The 22,284-nt window shown below is 38.6% G+C and overlaps 1 protein-coding gene across 3 annotated transcripts in view; it reads left to right on the top strand.

Moving 5' to 3' along the window:
- The window catches only part of ccser2a (coiled-coil serine-rich protein 2a), a 736,576-nt gene that overhangs the window by 593,692 nt on the left and 120,600 nt on the right, over positions 1-22,284 (top strand). For all 3 annotated transcript variants that reach the window (XR_011889642.1, XM_072282572.1, XM_072282573.1), the window contains exon 10: positions 15,303-15,401. Coding sequence is in view for 2 of the 3 variants with exons in the window: in XM_072282572.1 (XP_072138673.1) it covers positions 15,303-15,401 (99 nt within the window). In the remaining variant the exon portion in view is untranslated. The remainder of the gene's footprint in view (positions 1-15,302; positions 15,402-22,284) is intronic.

Genomic DNA, 22,284 nt, shown 5'->3' with positions numbered 1-22,284 from the left:
AGGTGTCCGAGCTGTCAGAACCACTTCCTGCAGTCCCAGAGTCAACTCCTACAACCACCACAGAAGATGCCCCACAACCTGAGATTGTTTCACAGCCGCAAGTTTCACTTGCCAAACAGAGTGATTCCCTTTGTTTGGAAAGATGTTAATCCCCAAGAGTATGAAATTCTCCACAACGATTAAATCTTTAGGCTTGAATGGTACAACTAAAAATTCACTATGCTGTCGATGTCTATATTGTGGTTGTATTATATAGTATACTGTGCATGTAGTTGAGATGCATTCTACATTGAGTTGGAGTTTATAGCTAAGCAGGGAAGATTGTAGTGCATATCGTAAATATGTTGTTTGGTTAAGCATTCTTTGTTTAAATAATTAATTATGGGATATATGTAAATGTATGTGAGTGGCATACTTCATCACGCCACCACTTTGCACATCTCACTTAAACTGGGGGCGAGAAACTACACGCGTTCACAGCTCTGTTTTCTTTTATTTAGTTTTGTGATTTGGAGTTACAAAACACAACTAGGTGGATAGAATGAAAGGACACAATATGCATTAGCAGTCCAGTTTTTAAGTGTTTACTGGGGCAGGAAGATCCCAGGAGTTTAAGTTAACTGAACAATTTATTAAGTTGTCTGTGAGAAGGTGGTAGTGAGACATTTTACTGAGCCACTGCAGTCTTTTTAGTGGGAGTATTTGTGCATGCAGTCTGTGCTACAGGGGCCAAGTTTCTAATTGTTTTGGATCTTCTTGTCATTGAACTAAAATCTTGCTCTTTCAAAACCATGCAGTAGCTAGTGTGCTACGATTACTCCACAGCTTGTGGCTGAAAAGAATTCACAAGACATTGATAAGCAAGAGGAAATAAAGCAATTTAATGTTTTTTTTTCCGGTGGTGTTCAGTTCTAATTCTATGATGGGGGTAGCACAGAGTGTCTTTGAACCTGTGATTTGAATTCCCGTATTGCAAAACTAAAGCAGCAATCACTGTTTCTAATTTATCTATAATTAATTGCATTTACCCAATCTGGAAAGCTCTCCTTTTCATGATCTCAACGGATAAAGCGTATTCTTGGTATGTTCAGAGCACTTAAATATATAGAGATAAAAACATGATCACACTTTATTTCATCAGTTGACTTCTCCCACAAACAAGTTCAGCCATAGACACATCCAAGGTAAAGCTTTGGTTTCAAAATGGATATACCCTCCCTCTTAATCATATTGATGGTTTTCTTTCAATCTTCATTAAAAGTGATTGAAGGTATATTGATCAAAGATACACATTTATTATTTGAATGAGGATTATGTCAGCAACTTTGAAATTAACTTTGATTCATACTAGCAGCATATATGAAGTCCAAATTTATGAAGAGAATCATTTGATGTTTAAGCTATCAAAAAATTCATGAATCTATTTGTATTTGTAGATTGGGAATGTGCCATTTAATCAATTTGCTTTCACTGACTCCAATATTTGAAAACTGCCAAGAATAGGGCAGCCTTATCATTTCATTGTTATAGAGACTTAATTCTTTTAAAATTCAAGAGATCTAACATTTGCCCTGCAAAGGGCCATCAACCACTGAATCTATTTTTTTTAAACAGATGCTTGTATGAGGCTGCAAATCTTTTTGTCTCAATAATTCAACAAAGATTCATTGGCTAAATGCCAGAAACTAGAATCTCAAATGTATAAAATTTTGATGATTAAGTCTAAAATTGTGCCATTGATTTTTCACCCTAATTTTGAGTACAATGATTTACGTTCGATTTAAGCTGAGATTTTAATTGTTTCAATTTCCTTGAATGTTTGATCTATCTCTAGGATGAATCTAACCCTTGCATTCCCCCATAGTCCTCCATTTTTCTTCCATCAATTTGCTTATCTAAATGTCCCAAATATATCTGCCTCTACCACCACGCCTGGTAGCATATTCCACGTACCTGTCACTCTCTATCAATACCTACCTCTGACATTCTTTGTATACTTTCCACCAATTACCTTAAAATTGTGCCCCCTCATATTAGCCATTTCCATCCTAGGAAAAAGACTCTGACTGTCCGCTCTATGCCGCTTAGCAGTTTGTTCGCCTCTATCAAGTCACCTTTCATCCTCTTTCACTCCATAGAGAAAAGCCCTAGCTTACTCAATCTGTCCTCATTAGGCATGGTCTCTAATCCAGGCAGCATCCCGGTAAAGCTCCTCTGTACCTGCTCTAAACCTTTCTCATCCTTCCTATAATGAGGCACTTAGACTCATTCTGAACCCTCTGCAAATCCTAGAAAACACAATACATTTGAAATTTTGCAGATCTTACATGAGGTAGGGTATGTGTTAAAACATTTAAGTTTAAAATCATTTGAGGATTTTGAAGTTTGGTAACTTTTTCTGTAATTTTTTTTAACTATCCTGCTGAGATTTCCACTACCTATAGTTGCTCCTTCAAGTGAATCTGAAATTCTCAAATCCCAAGACCTTCACTAACAGCTCCTGTTTGTGTTTTTCAAGAGGGAGAAAGCAACTGGAATGATTTTCTCATTGACCATTCCCCTACTGTATGTTATTTAGGGAGGAGGAGGTGTGTCAATATCAGATACCCCAGTAAAGAGTGATTCACTAGCACAGCAAACCTTGTTTGGAATTTTCTCCAATCTACTTGCATTTTACCAAGCTCAGTTGCTCCTAGGTAAATAGAATTTATGTTGAGCATTGTAATTGGAATCAGTTCTGTCTCAGTACCATTTGTGCCTTGATTAGAAGTTTCAACATTAGAAGAAATAATGATGTAAAATAGATCAGATAGTTTTAAAAGTTCATTTCTTCCTTCCTGCTAGCATAACTCCTTCCACTTTGAGTAATGCAGGATCATGTTTAATTACTTAACATGATCTGAGTAAAAATACTGGAATTGTTTTCTTTATTAGATGAATTATTCTTTAATGTTACCATTTGTAGTTTGACTATTGTGCTGCAAGTACGGTATAAAATTTGTACTGAAGCTGATTGTGTGTCAGGTGGTCTATTCATGTAGCCATGTTTAATAAGAGCAAAATACATATTTCTGCTTGTGAGTTTTCATAATATTCAGTTATCTGGCTAAATCCAGTAGTGTACTAGTAAACTTCATTCTCTTTTGTGTTCATATTCCTTGAATCAGAGGACTAAATACGATGACATGAAAACTTGGTTTAAGTTTTGATACACACTGTGAACAAAATGTCAGTCAAAACTTCCTCTGAGGTTTTGCGAGACTGACAACATTTCTAGTAACTACTTACTGCAAGTCAAGACCTTTTTAAAAACTATTTTGTTAGACCTAATTGCAAATTCAAAGCCAACTTCCAACAGTTAACACTGGTTAAGTGATCACATTTGTGATTGCTGGAGGACAATTTTAGTCCACACTTATTTCTGCTACAATTTGATGTGTTGTGCCAAATAAAGCGTGAAAGTTGGCTTTTGTTGCAGACTGTTAGAAGAGAGGCTAATGAGCTCAGTCAGTCTTTCCAAGAACATTCTAGAAATCCATCTGCCATTTGCTTGGAGCCCCAAACCAGATCCTTTTTCTTAGAATTGATTCACTTCATGCAATAGAATGTCATTGAGTGTAACTTGTCATCAATGCAAGCCCGTAGGAAACCCGATCTTACTATTTAGCAGGGTTTGCCTGCATACCTGCTCATAGTTAATGGATCAGTTTATATTGTAACTTGAGAAAATGGCATTTATTGCATCCTGTGTCAAAGCCAAGAAATTACCATTTTCCTGTACCAAATGAAGGCATACTTTACCATTATTAAGGGGTTGATTTAGTTTTTAATTCTATGTTTTACATTGGCAGGCATACAAAAAGAACCTGCTTTAAAATCCTTGGGGTATTGTAGTCTGTATTGTAATCAAAACTTATTACTGGGGTGCTGTCATTATGGTAAGAAATGTGGGAACTGCCTTGCCATAAACAACAATAGATGGCAGTGATTCATGAAGGTAACTCAGAATTACAACATACTGCCAAGGACAACCTATAATGTCCATGGCTTAAATCTTCAATAATATTTTTGGTCAAGTGTTTCACAAGTTTCTATTTAAATCCATGTTTTACTGCAATTGCTTATCAAAACTTTACTGACAGCAAGATATTCCAGTAGTTTAAAACAATCAAATTGGTTTGATTCATTTGCTAAATTAAAGCCATGAAATAGCCAGAGCAATGAAAGTTACAAGTTGTCCAGCATGCACCATAAGCTCTAGATAAGCATGTGATGTATTAAGCTGGAGCATTTGATTGAAGAAAGGAATTGTCACAAAGACATGAAATAATTCTGGAAAACATAACTCTCCATACATGCAAAGAGATACCTCAATTTGCTCATTCACAGTAAAGAGCATAACTGATGAGTTATTTGGATTGCTTTAATTATGCCAAGCAAAAGGACAAAAATAATTATATGTAGTAGTCTCTTTTTTATTATTTCACTGCTTTTGCTTCCATTCTTACTATTATAATTGTTAAGCAATTTTCCATCAGTTGCAGGGGCACATTATTATAAATATAAATCAGCATGCCTCCAAATAAATTAGATTTGTACTGCATGATATTTCCTGTTGTACAAAGTATTGACAGTGTGACTGTCACTTGTGATTTACCCACTCAAACTTACAAGAAGGGCTTCTGATATTGTACTGCAGCAGTAATCAGTTGATATTAAAATAATGAACAGTTCTCTCACAGGAAAAAAGTTTAAATTTTGAAGATTTCACATTATTTTGTGACTTCATATAAGCATTGTTGTGCCAATATTTCTGTTGACATCCCTCAGTCTTGACATCAATCTTATTAATTCTCTTATCAATCAATTCATAATAAATTAATTAATCAGTCACAATAAGCATTGGTACAAAATTATAAACGTTGTCCCAGAATTTTCTATCAAAGAAGCAGAAGCTATGATGTTCACTGTTGTTTTTGTATGTACAAATGATATCACAGTGGCAAGCAGAAGGTGCATAGTTAAAATTTAATAAATAAAAGGTATCGTCTGAGATGGTGCTGTGCAAGTAGCTTTGCATTAACAGCATTATGTTGCCTTGTTTATTGTTTATATAAAGTAAACTCCACAGAAAGTCTTGTGATTTCAAGCCTTATGTATCCTTGATAATTACTGTTAAGTAACTGTCTTGTTGCTCTAAGTTAGCTATTGCAGGATCAGAGATTTAGACTTTAATAGTTAGAACCTTCTATTTTTTTTCACATTTTCCCTTCTATTTCCTTTAATTCTCTGTTTCTATATGTAAATTGTAGATATAAATTTGTAATGTCATTGATGTTGTTAATGCACTTTTGTTGCTCCTAGGAATGGAAGTTAGGATTTGGGATTAAGTTTGCTGATCATCAAAAACAGAAATAATGCAACAGTTAATTTATCTTCCAATAAAAAAATGCTTTCAAATCTGATGTTCTATGAAGTAACTTGTTATGCAAAACATCTTTTAAATGAAGGTACGGATACAAAAACATGTTGCAGATGAACAATGCAGCTAGTAAAATCTTAATGAGAAAGTCTTACCAAGAAGATACTTAGTTTTGAAATTTGAAGCTGTATGAAAGATGAGGTGGACACGTTCTTATTTCTTTCCCTTAATTATTGATGAAATTATGTTTGCGTCCATTGCATTACTTAGAGTTATTTTTGCCATTGTTGAACCCTCAGTTGTCTTGTCACAGTGAGTTTGGATTCCTGCTTCATTGTTTTCTAAGGTTTGAAGTAGTCCATGTTAATCAGCCTATGTATTTGCATAATACATTGTCACTCAACCTACCTGCTAGAAATTGACTCCTAATATAGCATTAAGAACTAAAATTAGCATATCTCAATACTTCATGTAGCCTGAAATTAGCCCCAGTGCTCCAGACATCAGTAGTTTGTGGTGAATGATGAAATGAAGTGCTCATGTGCATGAGTGGACCGTCTGATTATTTAGCATTTTCTAAAGTGAGTTGCACAATGGATCTCATCTAGCACTTTACATAGCTTTTCTAAACAACACAGCACAATAGTTATCTCCTTTCACTGTGCCAAGCAATTCAAGATATTCACTGACAAAGCATTAGAGTCACTAATTTCCATCCTCCAACATTCCATCAATAAGACACTTTTGCACAGAGTCCATCTCCTCAATGTTCTGAATTCTAGAATGTGGTCCTTCCCACAAAGCATTTGCTGTGTCTGCAACAAATTTCAGTCTCCTTCAGTACGTACTTCTGCACTTTTAAGGTTACTGTTGGTAACAATTAGTTGTGAACATCTGCACTGGAAGACTCGAGTTGCAGGCAGGTCAAAATGCATCTTTCACTCAGTTGATGAAACCTAGCAGCATTTGATGTTTGGTCACTATTCATAACTAGTAACCACCTGTAAAGGAAAGGCTTGTGTCACACAACTGCTGAGCATAACCTTAACAAAGAGGTTATCCCTTTTCAGACCTTCTTAACAAACACTATTGGAAGGCTATTTCTTTTACAAGGGCAATGTGATTGAAATGTGTAGTGGAACAAGTGCTACACATGCCCTTACACTTCCTCCCTCACCACCACTCAGGGCCCCAGACAGTCCTTCCAGGTGAGGCGACACTTCACCTGTGAGTCGGCTGGGGTGATATACTGCGTCCGGTGCTCCCGATGTAGCCTTCTATATATTGGCGAGACCCGACGCAGACTGGGAGATCGTTTTGCTGAACACCTACGCTCTGTCCGCCAGAGAAAGCAGGATCTCCCAGTGGCCACACATTTTAATTCCACATCCCATTCCCATTCTGATATGTCTATCCATGGCCTCCTCTACTGTAAAGATGAAGCCACACTCAGGTTGGAGGAACAACACCTTATCTTCCGTCTGGGTAGCCTCCAACCTGATGGCATGAACATTGACTTCTCTAACTTCCGCTAATGCCCCACCTCCCCCCCGTACCCCATCCGTTATTTATTTATATACACACATTCTTTCTCTCTCTTTCCTTTTTCTCCCTCTGTCCCTCTGACTATACCCCTTGCCCATCCTCTGGGTCCCCCCCCCCCTTTTTCTTCTCCCCGGGCCTCCTGTCCCATGATCCTCTCATATCCCCTTTTGCCAATCACCTGTCTGGCTCTTGGCTCCATCCCTCCCCCTTCTGTGTTCTCCTATCATTTTGGATCTCCCCCTCCCCCCTCCCACTTTCAAATCTCTTACTAGCTCTTCCTTCAGTTGGTCCTGACGAAGGGTCTCAGCCCGAAACGTCGACTGTACCTTTTCCTAGAGATGCTGCCTGGCAACTTTGATGTGTGTTGCTTGAATTTCCAGCATTTGCAGAATTCCTTGTGATTGAAATTTAGGCTGTTTTAAGGAATATTTTGCAGATGGCCCTTGGTGCACATTTGAGAGTTCTGTTTAAGAGGCAAATTATTTTGTGAGTCTTGTGGGAACCACCTGAAAGCATCCACCTTTTGCTTTCTCTACTAGACCTCTGTAGGTTACTACCAGATTGACTTACTATAAAAACTGCTTTTCCACAGAAGTTTTTCAACAGGGTCAGATGTTGTGCATGGTCTAACTAAATAGAACATTCTACTACAATGCCATGCCTGTCCTTCATAACACTAGGACCAGTTTGAACACCAGCATGTAGTGATGTTTGGTTTTTGCATTCCCAGACATTAGACAGTTTGATGTAGCCATACACATAAAGGTGACTGTCATTATTAGAGCTACATTAGGTACTTTTCTTGCCACCCCTCCATGTTGAGCATGAACCCACAAATGTTCTACTTCTGATTCCTACTCAAGAGACTCCTTAAACTTTCTCATTTCCGGAAAAAGGCATAGCCTGCTGAAATCATCAAATGCTCAGGAACCTTTACTGGATATCTTAAGGGTGTTTTCTCACGTTGATTCAAAGCTGCAGTAAAACACCTTTACTCTGGTACAAATATCCCCTTTCATGAAAGCCACATACTGTTTACCCTTCCTCTAGCCTCCTTATCCCATCTAACACTATTTGCCTATTTTTTTCCTTATCTGTTTCTCCCTATCTCATACCACCCTCTGTGGCAGTGCTCCTCCTTTGCTCTTTCCCCATCTGCTTCCCCTACCAGTCTCATTGGTTATTTTCCCTCTACACTCTCAATTCTAATGCAGGGTCTCGACCTAAAATGTCAACCATCTCCTTGCCTCCACAGATGCTGCTTGACCCATGAAGTTCTACCAGCTGGTTGATTTTTGCTTCAGATTCCACCATCCATAGTTTCTTATGTCTTCATACTATTGTTTTCCTAATGGCTTAATAAACAGTATCTGCAAGTTAACTTAAAGTGATTCATGTAGAGTGACACCCACGTCCCTGTAATCAATAGTGTTTTTATATTTATCACCATTTTTTTAAAAAACTTAGCCTTTTTCAATGAACTTTCATGACTTTACTTTTTTCCATATTTTTGTATTCCATATGCTATACACTGACCTTGTTTGGAAACCTTTGATGTTTTTCTGCATTTTCTTGAGACTAATACTTTTGGTTTCATTAACAAACCTTTAAATTGTATACTTTGTCCCCCATCTGAAATATTGATATTGATGTGAGAAGCAGAGCCCCAGCACTGATCTCTGTAGCAATCCACTAGTCTCAGCATCGCTCTTTATTCCTCTCTGTTTTGTCCATTAGTAAATTGTCAGTCCTTGCCACTAGATTATACCCAATCCATAGTTCCCTAAATTTGTTTAGTAATCTCTTGAATGGCACTTTATCATATGCCCTCTAAGAATACAAATACACCACATTTTCCAGCACCCTATTTTCTATTCTGCTCGTTATGGCCTCAAAAAAACATATTTATCAAGTAAGATTTCCCTTTTATTGATCCATATTGATGTTCTTAAATTCTATTACTATTTCTAAGTGCTCTACTAATACTTCCGTCATGATGAGGTTGATAGGATGTTCCGTTCGATTAATGTATGATTAACTTGTCTATAGTTCTTCATCTCTCTCTTTTTCTTAAATATTAAAGTTGCATAGTATGTTACCTTCCAATCATTCCTTATTGGTTTCTTGTTCCCACTTAGCTGAACTCTGAAATTTCCAAATCCTCAAAGTCACTGTTTGGTTTTGGCAAAATTACCAAATGATGTCAAAGATGTTTTTCTGCAGTTTTGTGTCAATGTGCAGAAACATTTGATCTGATGCTATCTAATTTCTCATTAGCCCTTGCTGGGCCATTTTTCTGCTTGATTTTTTTTTTTGCTTTAGAGGAAGATATCTTTTTTAACTATTCAGCCATTGTTCTTTGTTAACCTGGAGACCCAAGAAACTGCAGATAATGGAATCCAAAGCAAACTCAGCCTTGATGTAGGGTCTTGACCTGGCCTTATATCCATAGATGCTGCTTGACTACTAAGTTCTTCCAGCAGTTTTGTTTTGTTCAGTGTTCATCACTGTTAGTAATGATTTTACCTTTTACGTATTATACCTTTTATATTTTCTCACAACATTGGGAGGAAGTCATTCAGCAGTAGAGTGTATACTAGTTCTTAGATCAGTCCCGTATATTCTATTTCTCCACCCATTTCCTAGTGACTTATTTTGTCTCATATGCCCATTAATTCCCACCTGGTTCCCCTAACAACCAGCAAATCTGGGATGCGGAAGGAAACCTGAGCACTGGGCAGTGGATGGGGATGGGAGCCCATGGTTGTTACAGAGAATATGCAAACACCACATAGACCATATTTAAGGTCAACATTAAACCTTGGTCACTGGAGCTGTGCGGCAACTGAACTACCCACTTACATTTAAGAAATTAATTTAATTTTGAACTGTAATATTGTCAGTTTCTAAATCAAAATGTATCACATTATGATCACTCTTCTCTGATGATCTCTTAACTGCAAGATCTTTAATAAACCAATGCAGGGTCTAAAATAGGCTGATCTATCATTTGTTTCTCAACAGAAATTCATCTATTGTTCACTTCATAAATTCAACCTCTATTTATCAGACATTTGGTTTCTCCAGGCTGCTCCAGGGTGTATTAATATCACCCACTATTTTTTAACATCATCTTCTTTACAAAAATCTCGAATTTCCTAATTAGTAACTCTATCAAACCTGATTTTATTTCTTGATTTTACAAGCTGTAGTCCTTTCCTCTTCTGCTTTTATCTCATTCTTGGTTATTAGGTGCTCATTCTTCTTTTCTATTTTGCCTGCTCTTTCAAAACTTAAATATCCTGGAATATTCAATTCCTGAATTTGACCACTTTTCAGATAAATCATTAAATCATACCAATTTATTTTGTTCATTTTTCATTAATGCATTTTTAGTTGCTGATGTTGCTGAGCGATTTTGTATCATGTATAAAAAGTGCTTCCTTCTATTGGCAGAGTCATTGTAAACCTTGCTTTTCCCATTTTTTCTAATTTTTTTTAAACCTATGATCGATCTAGTTTTTAAAGAATGGGATAGATTGAGTATTAAATGCTTCCAGGATATGTTTGTTCAAGGAAGTCTCTTTTCATTTGAGCAATTGTCAGCTAAATATAGCTTACCAAAACCCCACTTTTTTTGATACCTACAAATTAAAGTCTTTCTGCGATCTCAATTATATACATTTCCTAAAAGTCCTGATAAGAACTTATTAGATGTAATTTCTAATTTGAAACCTTTTCATAATAGTTCAATATCCAATATTTATGGCGTATTGCTGGGAACGAGAAATGCTCCTTTAGACAAAATTAAAAATCTCTGGGAACAAGATTTACAGACTTCAATTTCTCAGGAAACTTGGGATGAAATTTTTAAATTGGTTAACATTTCATCGTTACGTGCCCGCCATTCCCTCCTACAATTTAAAATGGTCCATAGGGCCCACATGACTAAGGATAAGCTGTCTCGTTTCTACTCAGATATATCTCCCTATTGTGATAGATGTAACAATGGAGAAGCTTCACTAATTCATATGTTTTGGACATGCCCAAGTCTTGAAAAATACTGGAAGGAGGTATTTCAAACTTTCTCTGTACTTTTCAAAGTAAATTTTAAGCCTAACCCTTTGACTGCCTTATTCGGTATTGTTGAAAGAAAAGATATTATTTTGGAAACATCTGATTTGCATATTTTGGCTTTTATTTCTCTTATAGCTCGGAGGGCGATCTTGCTTAAATGGAAGGATGTCGTTCCGCCTACTCACGCTTAATGGTTATGTGATGTTATGTCATGTTTAAATTTAGAGAAGATCCGTTGTTCAATTTCTGAATCTAACCAAGACTTTGAAACGTTGTGGGGACCATTTCTGAACTATTTTCAAAACCTTTGATTTGCTGTTAAAGTACAGATGTTGGCTAATAACTTATTTCACTATATGATAAGGATTTTTTTACCTTTTTTCTTTCTTTACCAAACAGCTTCAATCTTGGTAGTGGGTTTAGATTCTTTGTTTTGTATAATAAAATTATCACATTTCAATATTACAATTTAATTTAATTTACATGAATATAGGGTAATGAGATTGCAAGTGTGAATCAAGTATAATGTATTTGGTATTATTTTATCTTTTTTTGACTTGTATATCTTAATGTACTCTGTATTCTTCTATGTAGAAATTACAAACCCCATTTCCAGAAAAGTTGGGATATTTTCCAAAATGCAATAAAAACAAAAATCTGTGATATGTTAATTCACGTGAACCTTTATTTAACTGACAAAAGTACAAAGAAAAGATCTTCTATAGTTTTACTGACCAACTTAATTGTATTTTGTAAATATACACAAATTTAGAATTTGATGGCTGCAACACACTCAACAAAAGTTGGGACAGAGGCATGTTTACCATTGTGTTACATCACCTTTCCTTTTAATAACACTTTTTAATCATTTTGGAACTGAGGATACTAATTGTAGTAGATTTGCAATTGGAAATTTTGTCCATTCTTGCTTGATATAAGACTTCAGCTGCTCAACAGTCCGTGGTCTCCATTGTCTGATTCTCCTCTTCATGATGCGCCATGCATTTTCAATAGGAGATAGATCTGGACTGGCAGCAGGCCAGTCAAGCACACGCACTCTGTGTCTACAAAGCCACGCTGTTGTAGCCCGTGCAGAATGTGGTCTGGCATTGTCCTGCTGAAATAAGCATGGACGTCCCGGGAAGAGACGTTGCCTTGATGGCAGCATATGTCCCTCTAAAATCCTAATATACACCTCAGAGTCAATGGTACCTTCACATACATGCAACTCACCCATGCCGTGGGCACTGATGCATCCCCATACCATCACAGATGCTGGTTTTTGCACCTTTCGCTGATAACAATGTGGATGGTCGTTTTCATCTTTGGCACGGAGAACTCGACACTCGTTTTTTCCGAAAACTAGCTGAAATGTGGACTCATCTGACCACAGCACACGGTTCCACAGTCTTTCGGTCCATCTGAGATGAGCTTGGGCCCAGAGAACTCGCCGGTGTTTCTGCATAGAGTTGACGTATGGCTTCCTCCTTGCGTAATACAGTTTCAAGCTGCATTTCTGGATGCAGTGACGGACTACGTTGAGTGACAATGGTTTTCAATTTCCAATTGCAAATCTACTACAATTAGTATCCTCAGTTCCAAAACGATTAAAAAGTGTTATTAAAAGGAAAGGTGATGTAACACAATGGTAAACATGCCTCTGTCCCAACTTTTGTTGAGTCTGTTGCAACCATCAAATTCTAAATTTGTGTATATTTGCAAAATACAATCAAGTTGGTCAGTAAAACTATTGAAAATCTTTCTACTTTTGTCAGTTAAATAAAGGTTCACGTGAATTAACATATCACAGATTTTTGTTTTTATTGCATTTTGGAAAATATCCCAACTTTTCTGAAAATGGGGTTTGTAATAAAAATATTGAAAAAGTAAATTAATTATTACCAGATACCTTTAGTTTACTAGAAGCTGAGGGATCTGTTGATGACCAGACCAGTATAAATGGAGTCATCAGCTTCTGCTGAAAGAACACTGTTTTGTTTGACTAGTGTACAGTCCATCTATTCCTGTTTAGAATAAAGACATTGCGATAAGGACAGAAACTCATTACTGCAAGAAACTGGTTTGCCTCCGGAGTTACAACATGGTGTAACATCTCCAAAATGAATCTCTCTCTGATAAGCACTTCATTAATTGAAGTTCGTTTTAATATTACCACTTGCTAAATTTGTGTTGCTTAATATTGATTGATATTGTAGTAAACTGTATATGTCATGAGGTAAAGAGGTTAAAATATTCATTGTTTCTGTGGTTGCTGAACTATTAGTATATGACACTGCAGCATGTTATGACCAGCAATATGTAATACGTCATCTAATATTGTACTAATGAGTATAAGGACTGCTTTTGCAGGGGTTGAGGCTGCAACAAATCACACAATTTTCAAAATATTTACAAGTTACCTTGTATCACTCTCCCCAGTCATTTCACTCATGAATAAATTACAGTGAGGAATACAGTTGATTAGAAAATAAAATAGTTATACAGTCTTAAAATTGTAAAGTATCTCAAAGTGCTTTACAGGCACATACTTGGTAAACATTTATACTAAGACAAAGGAAGATCTATTAGGAAATTTACTAAGCGGCTTGACTAAAGAGTCCTTCTGGAGAAATGAAAGGGGGGGGGGAAGAGAGCTACAGTTCCTATTAAAAGTATTCACCCCCCCCCCCACCCTAGCAGTTTTCATGTTTTATTGTTTTACAATATTGAATCACAGTGAATTTAATTAGGCTGTTTTTGACACTGATCAACAGAAAAAGACTCTTTTGTATCAGAGTGAAAACAGATCTCTTCAAAGTGATCTAAATTAATGACAAATATAAAACACAAAATAATTGATTGCATGAATATTCATCCTCTTTAATATGACACAAAAAAACATCACTGGTGCAGCCAATTGGTTTTAGAAGTCACACACTGTGTGAGGTAGGACATACACAGTAAATGGTATGGCACTGAGGAGTGCGGAGGAACAAAGGGATCTGGGAGTTCAGATCCATAACTCCCTGAAAGTGGCGTCACAGGTGGACAGGGTGGTAAAGAAGCCTTTTGGCATTCTGGCATTCATAAATCAAAGAATTGAGTATAGGAGTTGGGATGTTATGGCAAGGTTGTATAAGACACTGGTGAGGCCAAATTTGGAATATTGTGTGCAGTTCTGGTCACCTAACTATAGGAAGGATTATCAGTAAGATTGAAAGAGTGCAGAGAAGATTTCCTAGGATGTTGCCAGGTCTTCAGGAATTGAGTTACAGGGAAAGATTGAACAGGTTAGGACTTTATTCCTTGGAGCTTAGAAGAATAAGGGGAGATTTGATAGAGGATTACAAAATAATGAGGGGTATAGACAGAGTAAATGCGAGTAGGCTCTTTCCACTTGGATTAGGAGAGATAAATACGAGAGGACATGACTGTAGGGTGAAAGGGGAAAGGTTTAGGGGGAACATTAGGGGGAACTTCTTCACTCAGAGAGTGGTGGGAGTGTGGAACAAGCTGCCATCTGACTTGGTAAATGTGGGCTCACTCTTAAATTTTAAGAACAAATTGGATAGATACATGGATGGGAGAGGTCTGGAGGGTTATGGACTGGGTGCGGGTCAATGGGACTAGCGGAATAAAGTTTTGGCACAGACTAGAAGGGCAAAATGGCCTGTTTTCTGTGCTGTAGTGTTCTATGGTTCTATAGTTCTATAATTAGTTAAATGGAGATCTGTTTTTGGAGGCCTGTGTGCAGTCAAGTGTTTCAATTAATTGTGGTAAAAATACACCTGTATCTGAAAGGTCCAACTGCTAGTGGGTCAGTATCCTGGCAAAAACTATAGCATGAAGACAAAAGAACACTCTAAGCAACTCCATGAAAAGGTTATTGAAAAGCACAAGTCAGGAGATGGTGGTGAATACTTTTCATTGGCACTGCAATTCCTGAGTTTAGGAGTGAGGTAGTTCAGAATATGGTTTTCAATAGTTAAGAGGATGGACATAAGAAGTTAATATATGGAAGAACATGAGAATTCTTGGACATTTGGGGAATGAGAAAAGTTACCAAAAGAGAGGGAGAGGTAAGAGTTCAAATGTGTCAAATTTTGGTTAAAGTAGGGTAGACCAAAGCTTACTATGAAGCAAAGCCATGTAAAAAAATGTAATGGTTGGTGAACTCAGGTGAAAGATGTGGCACTAAGGTGTAATGGCATTATTTTTGTCAGTTTGTTTGACTAATTCCATTCTTTTTTGGATACAGAGCACCAGATGTAATTGCCAGAAAGAAAATACAGCCACAAAACGACCAGCCTGTTCAAATGTTGATAAAACTACCCAGACAGTTACTAAAGGAATTTCTGTAAGTTCAATACCTCCGGATCACTTAGCCTGACCACCACTCACCTCATGTATTCTTTCCCTATGTGTTTGTCTTTTCTTTCCCCATTTTCCCATATCCATCATTGATTGTGTGACTATTAACACTCAAAGTAAAAATTGCCATATTTGAGACTCGTGTACTGACATGCAGATTAAGAAAGTACATTTAGATAATATATTTCCTTTTTAGAGTACTATATTGAATAACTTTCTGTTCTGACTTGTTGCCTACAATGGTTTTGATGTGTTATAGAGAGATTCACCCTTTTAAATTGTGAAAACCTCCTACCCCCAGTGCCTGCTGACCCAGTGGTTGACGTAATAAGAAGTACTGGGTTACAAATACATGAGCATTATCTTCCAGCCAAGCTTGACGAAGCATTTGTTGAAACTTGAAGAATTGTCACTAATCCTGTCCATAGTTCTGGAATTTTTCATGCATGTGTCAGTACAAGAAGTGTTCATTCTCATATTTAAATGTTTCACTAGAATGCCTAACTTCAATGTATTGAATTTAGTATAAAGCGGTAAAGTTTACAAAAAAAAAACGAAGAGGTGGGGGAAATTTCAATAGCTTGTTGCTCTAGCTTATATTGTTTTGGTATACCTTTTATTAACCAATGATTGCTAAAATAAATATTCCAAGTGCATTTGCCATAGGTCTCACATTACATCTTCAAATTTCAGCTATATATTTCTTTTATAGAAAGTCAATTGTTTGGTGTAATAGTAATAGCATATTTGTAATAAAATGAATAGTATGTGTATTATAGCATTGTGGTAAATGTTCACACCTGTATGAACTATTTTAAGGCAGTACATATTTATTTTTTGTTGGTTCTGAGGACTATCTGCCAGAATACTTCATGTTCTCCAATGTGGCTACATTCAAATCCAGACTCTCTCAATTCCTTTACAAATGTTTTTCTTAGGTTTTATTTTGTTGCTTTTTCATTATACATTCCAACATTATTTCTCCTTTCTTCGTTGGAAGAAGCTTTTGGTGTAATTTGGGTACATTCGACAGAACTAAACTTGTAAAGCCATGTTAAATTATCTCAATGCTGCTTTAATGTCATTTAAGCTATTAGTAAAAAGGCTGTTAACTACAGAAGCACCAGGAGAAGATACAGATACCAGAATGATCAATAGCATTTGGTAGCTTAACTACCTAATTTTTCCCTAGTCATGGTATCCTTGTTCTTCCACACTTTTGCAAGTTGAGAACATTGCATTGTAATCAAGCTAATCACTATATACTAGCAAACAACAGGAATTCTGCAGATGCTGGAAATTCAAGCAACACACATCAAAGTTGCTGGTGAATGCAGCAGGCCAGACAGCATCTGTAGGAAGAGGTGCAGTCGACGTTTCAGGCCGAAACCCTTCGTCAGGACTAACTGAAGGAAGAGTGAGTAAGGGATTTGAAAGTTGGAGGGGGAGGGGGAGATCCAAAATGATAGGAGAAGACAGGAGGGGGAGAGATAGAGCCAAGAGCTGGACAGGTGATAAGGCAAAAGGGGATACGAGAGGATCATGGGACAGGAGGTCTGGGAAGAAAGACGGGGGGGGGACCCAGAGGATGGGCAAGAGGTATATTCAGAGGGACCTATTATCTCAGCTTGCTCCTGCCCCACTGAACTCGTTTCTGCATACCTCAACACGGTTTTATCACCCCTTGTTCAATCCCTTCCGACCTATGTTCCTGACACTTCTCACGCTCTTAAACTTTTCGATGATTTTAAGTTCCCTGGCCCCCACCGCTTTATTTTCACCATGGATGTCCAGTCCTTATATACTTCCATCCCCCATCAGCAAGGTCTCAAAGCTCTACGCTTTTTGGATTCCAGACCTAATCAGTTCCCCTCTACCACCACTCTGCTCCGTCTAGCGGAATTAATCCTAACTCTTAATAATTTTTTCTTTGGCTCCTCCCACTTCCTCCAAACTAAAGGTGTAGCTATGGGCACTCGTATGGGTCCTAGCTATGCCTGCATTTTTGTTGGGTTTGTGGAACAATCCATGTTCCGTGCCTATTCTGGTATCTGTCCCCCGCTTTTCCTTCGCTACATCGACGACTGCATTGGCGCTGCTTCCTGCACGCATGCAGAACTCGTTGACTTTATTAACTTTGCCTCCAACTTTCACCCTGCCCTCAAGTTTACCTGGTCCATTTCGGACACCTCCCTCCCCTTTCTAGATCTTTCTGTCTCTGTCTCTGTCTCTGGAGACAGCCTATCCACTGACTCTCACAGCTATCTGGACTATTCCTCTTCTCACCCTGTCTCTTGCAAAAACGCCACCCCCTTCTCGCAGTTCCTCCGTCTCCACCACATCTGCTCTCAGGATGAGGCTTTTCATTCTAGGACGAGGGAGATGTCTTCCTTTTTTAAAGAAAGGGGCTTCCCTTCCTCCACTACCAACTCTGCTGTTAAACACATCTCCCCCATTTCACGTACATCTGCTCTCACTCCATCCTCCCACCACCCCACTAGGAATAGGGTTCCCCTGGTCCTCACCTACCACCCCACCAGCCTTCGGGTCCAACATATTATTCTCCGTAACTTCCGCCACCTCCAACGGGATCCCACCACTAAGCACATCTTTCCCTCTCCCCCCTCTCTGCATTCCGCAGGGATCGCTCCCTACGCAACTCCCTTGTCCATTCGTCCCCCCATCCCTCCCCACTGATCTCCCTCCCTGCACTTATCCGTGTAAGCGGAACAAGTGCTACACATGCCCTTACACTTCCTCCCTTACCACCATTCAGGGCCCCAAACAGTCCTTCCAGGTGAGGCAACACTTCACCTGTGAGTCGACTGGGTTGATATACTGCGTCCGGTGCTCCCGATGTGGCCTTTTATATATTGGCGAGACCCGACGCAGACTGGGAGACCGCTTTGCTGAGCATCTACGCTCTGTCCGCCAGAGAAAGCAGGATCTCCCAGTGGCCACACATTTTAATTCCACATCCCATTCCCATTCTGACATGTCTATCCACGGCCTCCTCTACTGTAAAGATGAAGCCACACTCAGGTTGGAGGAACAACACCTTATATTCCGTCTGGGTAGCCTCCAACCTGATGGCATGAACATCGACTTCTCTAACTTCCGCTAAGGCCCCACCTCCCCCTCGTACCCCATCTGTTACCTATTTTTATGCAGACATTCTTTCTCTCACTCTCCTTTTTCTCCCTCTGTCCCTCTGAATATACCTCTTGCCCATCCTCTGGGTGTTCCCCCCCCCCCCGTCTTTCTTCCCGGACCTCCTGTCCCATGATCCTCTCGTATCCCCTTTTGCCTTATCACCTGTCCAGCTCTTGGCTCTATCTCTCCCCCTCCTGTCTTCTCCTATCATTTTGGATCTCCCCCTCCCCCTCCAACTTTCAAATCCCTTACTCACTCTTCCTTCAGTTAGTCCTGACGAAGGGTCTCGGCCTGAAACGTCGACTGCACCTCTTCCTAGAGATGCTGCCTGGCCTGCTGCGTTCACCAGCAACTTTGATGTGTGTCACTATATACTAGGGTGAATTAATAGTTGTTTAAGATTTTAGTGCAGGTTCATTATTTACTTAACTAATATCATCAAATTCTACCTGTACTAGCATGACCTACATGGTTATCCAATTAAGAAAGTACATGAGAAACAGATAATGCAACCATAGTCATTGTCAGGAGCAACCCAGACTGTTGAAAAGTAGCCATATATCAAACTGCAGAACAAATTAAAGTTTATTTTATCTTCTTAATTAAAAACAATTTTCCATTGCTTTCAAAATAATTTGTTGTATCATGCACAAATGTTATCTCTGCCTAGATACGTAGTCTTGCATGAAAGCATTCTCGGTGTTTTATTTCTACTATACTATCAGCAAAGAAATATTCTACAGTTCTAATACAAATTAAGAATTGAGAACAAAAGCACTGCTGGTTTCATTTTTACACAATCTTTCCAATTTAACCTTTGTATTGCCCTCATAGTTTTCTTTATATCTGTGAACCTGTAACCTAAAGCTGTATATACTTGTCAATGGAGGAAGAGTAATGGCCTCTCAAGCCATTTCACAATTTAATGTGAAATAACTCAATGTCCTCAACTTTTCCCCCATTCCTTAATTTCACTGATTTAACACAATTCTGAAAATTTCAGGTTAAAAGTTAACAATTGACCTGGCATCAATTGCCATTCCAAATGTTTCCTGCCTTTTATATTTAGAACTTTTCCCTAAGTGCTGAAAGGATTGGTTCCAGTTTCAGTTGTAAATCCCTAGACTTAGACATCTCAGCGATCAGAAATACTTTTTTTCTCCATTAACTTTGATGTTTTAGTATTAAAGGTTCCAATTTACTAAATTATCCAAAATCCCAGAAGTGCACCCTAGCTTATGTAATCACCTCAAGAATTTAATACTTGCATGTCTAGCTGTTGTTATGTTAAATCTATTTTTAGTTTTTCAGTAAATTACCATTTTGGAAACAGGGATTCTAACTTTGTAAATTTTCAGATAGTTATTGACAGCGATAAGACTGGAGGCAGGAGGAATGTGCCAAATTAGGGAGGGGTAATTCCAACTGTATTGGGCAGGAGATGGAGAGAGTAGGTTGAGAGCAAATTTATTGGCTAAATTTGTATCTGATGTGAGAGTCATTTCAAGTCCATCTGTTCAGAATTCAGCACTAGTATGTTCCTGTGAGGAGGACAGACAAGGGTCAGGAATATAGGATGATGAGAGATGTCGCAAGTTTAATTAAAAGGAAAAGGGAGCATATGGTAAGGTTTAGTAAACTGAAATTAGAGTCTATGAGGAATATAAAAAGAAAGCAAGAGAGAAGTTAAATAGGCAATCAGGAGGTCTAAAAAGGGCCATGAAATGTCTTTGGAAAGTAAGACTAAAGGGAATTCTGAGATATTTTATACATTAAAACAAGAGGTTAACTAAGGAGAGGGTAGGACCTCTCAAGGAAGAAGGAGGAAATTTATGTCTGGGGCGAGTGAAAATGGGTAAGGAACTACACAAGTACAGTGCCTATAAAAAGTTTTCACCACCTTTGGAAGTTTTTATGTTTTATTGTTTTACAACATTGAATCACAGTGGATTTAGTGTGACTGTTTTGACACTGATCAACAGAAAAAGACTTTGTATCAAAATGAAAACAGATCTCTACAAGGTGATCTAAATTAATTACAAATATAAAACACAAAATAATTGATTGCATAAGTATTCACCCCCTTGAATATGACACACCAAATCATCATTGGTGTGGTCAGTTGGTTTTAGAACTCATATAATTAATTAAATAGAGATCTGTTTTTGGAGACCTGTGTGCAGTCAAAGTGTTTTGATTGATTGTAGTAAAAATACACCTGTAACTGGAAGGTCCAAATGCTGCTGAGTCAGTATCCTGGCTAAAACTACACCATGAAGACAAAAGAACACTCCAAGCAACTCTGCAAAAAGGTTGTTGAAAAGGACAAGTCAGGAGATGGATACAAGAAAACTTCCAAGTTACTGTACAGTCCTTAGAGTACAGTTGATGTCGATCAGCAAGAAATGGAAAGAATATGGTACAGCTGTAAATCTGCCTAGAGCAGGCCATCCTCAAAAACTGAGTGAACTAGTGAGGAAGGCCACCAAGAGACTTATGACAACTCTGGAGGGGTTACAAACTTAAGTGGCTGGAATGGGAGTGACTGTGCATACAACAACTGTTCCCTGGGAGCATCACCAGTCACAGCCTTATGGGAGAATGACAAAGAGTATGACACTGTTGAAAAAAAACCCACATGAAATCTCGGCTAGAATTTGCTGGAAGGCATTTGGGCAGCTGGAAGAAGGTTCTATGGTCTGATGAAACCAAAATTGAGCTTTTTGGCCATTGCACATCATGAAGCATGATTGTGACTGTATCATCCTGTGGGGATGCTTCACTGCAACAGGCCCTGTAAGGCTTGTGAAGATTGAGGTAAAATGAATGCTGAAAAATACAGGGAAATCCTAGAGGAAAACCTGGTGCAGTCTGCAAGAAAACTGTGACTTGGGAGAAGATTTGTTTTCCAACAGGGCAATAATCCCAAGTATAAGGTCAAAGCTACACACATCAAAGTTGCTGGTGAACGCAGCAGGCCAGGCAGCATCTCTAGGAAGAGGTGCAGTCGACGTTTCAGGCCGAGACCCTTCGTCAGGACTAACTGAAGGAAGAGTGAGTAAGGGATTTGAAAGTTGGAGGGGGAGGGGGAGATCCAAAATGATAGGAGAAGACAGGAGGGGGAGGGATGGAGCCAAGAGCTGCACAGGTGATAGGCAAAAGGGATATGAGAGGATCATGGGACAGGAGGTCCGGGAAGAAAGACAAGGGGGGGGGGACCCAGAGGATGGGCAAGGGGTATATTCAGAGGGACAGAGGGAGAAAAAGGAGAGTGAGAGAAAGAATGTGTGTATAAAAATAAGTAACAAATGGGGTACGAGGGGGAGGTGGGGCATTAGCAGAAGTTAGAGAAGTCGAAGTTCATGCCATCAGGTTGGAGGTGTTGTTCCTTCAACCTGAGTGTGGCTTCATCTTTACAGTAGAGGAGGCCGTGGATAGACATGTCAGAATGGGAATGGGATGTGGAATTAAAATGTGTGGCCACTGGGAGATCCTGCTTTCTCTGGCAGACAGAGCGTAGATGTTCAGCAAAGCGGTCTCCCAGTCTGCGTCGGGTCTCGCCAATATATAAAAGGCCACATCGGGAGCACCGGACGCAGTATATCACCCCAGCCGACTCACAGGTGAAGTGTTGCCTCACCTGGAAGGACTGTTTGGGGCCCTGAATGGTGGTAAGGGAGGAAGTGTAAGGGCATGTGTAGCACTTGTTCCGCTTA

The sequence above is a fragment of the Mobula birostris genome, chromosome 18 (genome assembly GCF_030028105.1).
Source record: "Mobula birostris isolate sMobBir1 chromosome 18, sMobBir1.hap1, whole genome shotgun sequence".
Taxonomy (NCBI): domain Eukaryota; kingdom Metazoa; phylum Chordata; class Chondrichthyes; order Myliobatiformes; family Myliobatidae; genus Mobula; species Mobula birostris.
This window is presented reverse-complemented; position numbering and strand designations above follow the sequence as displayed.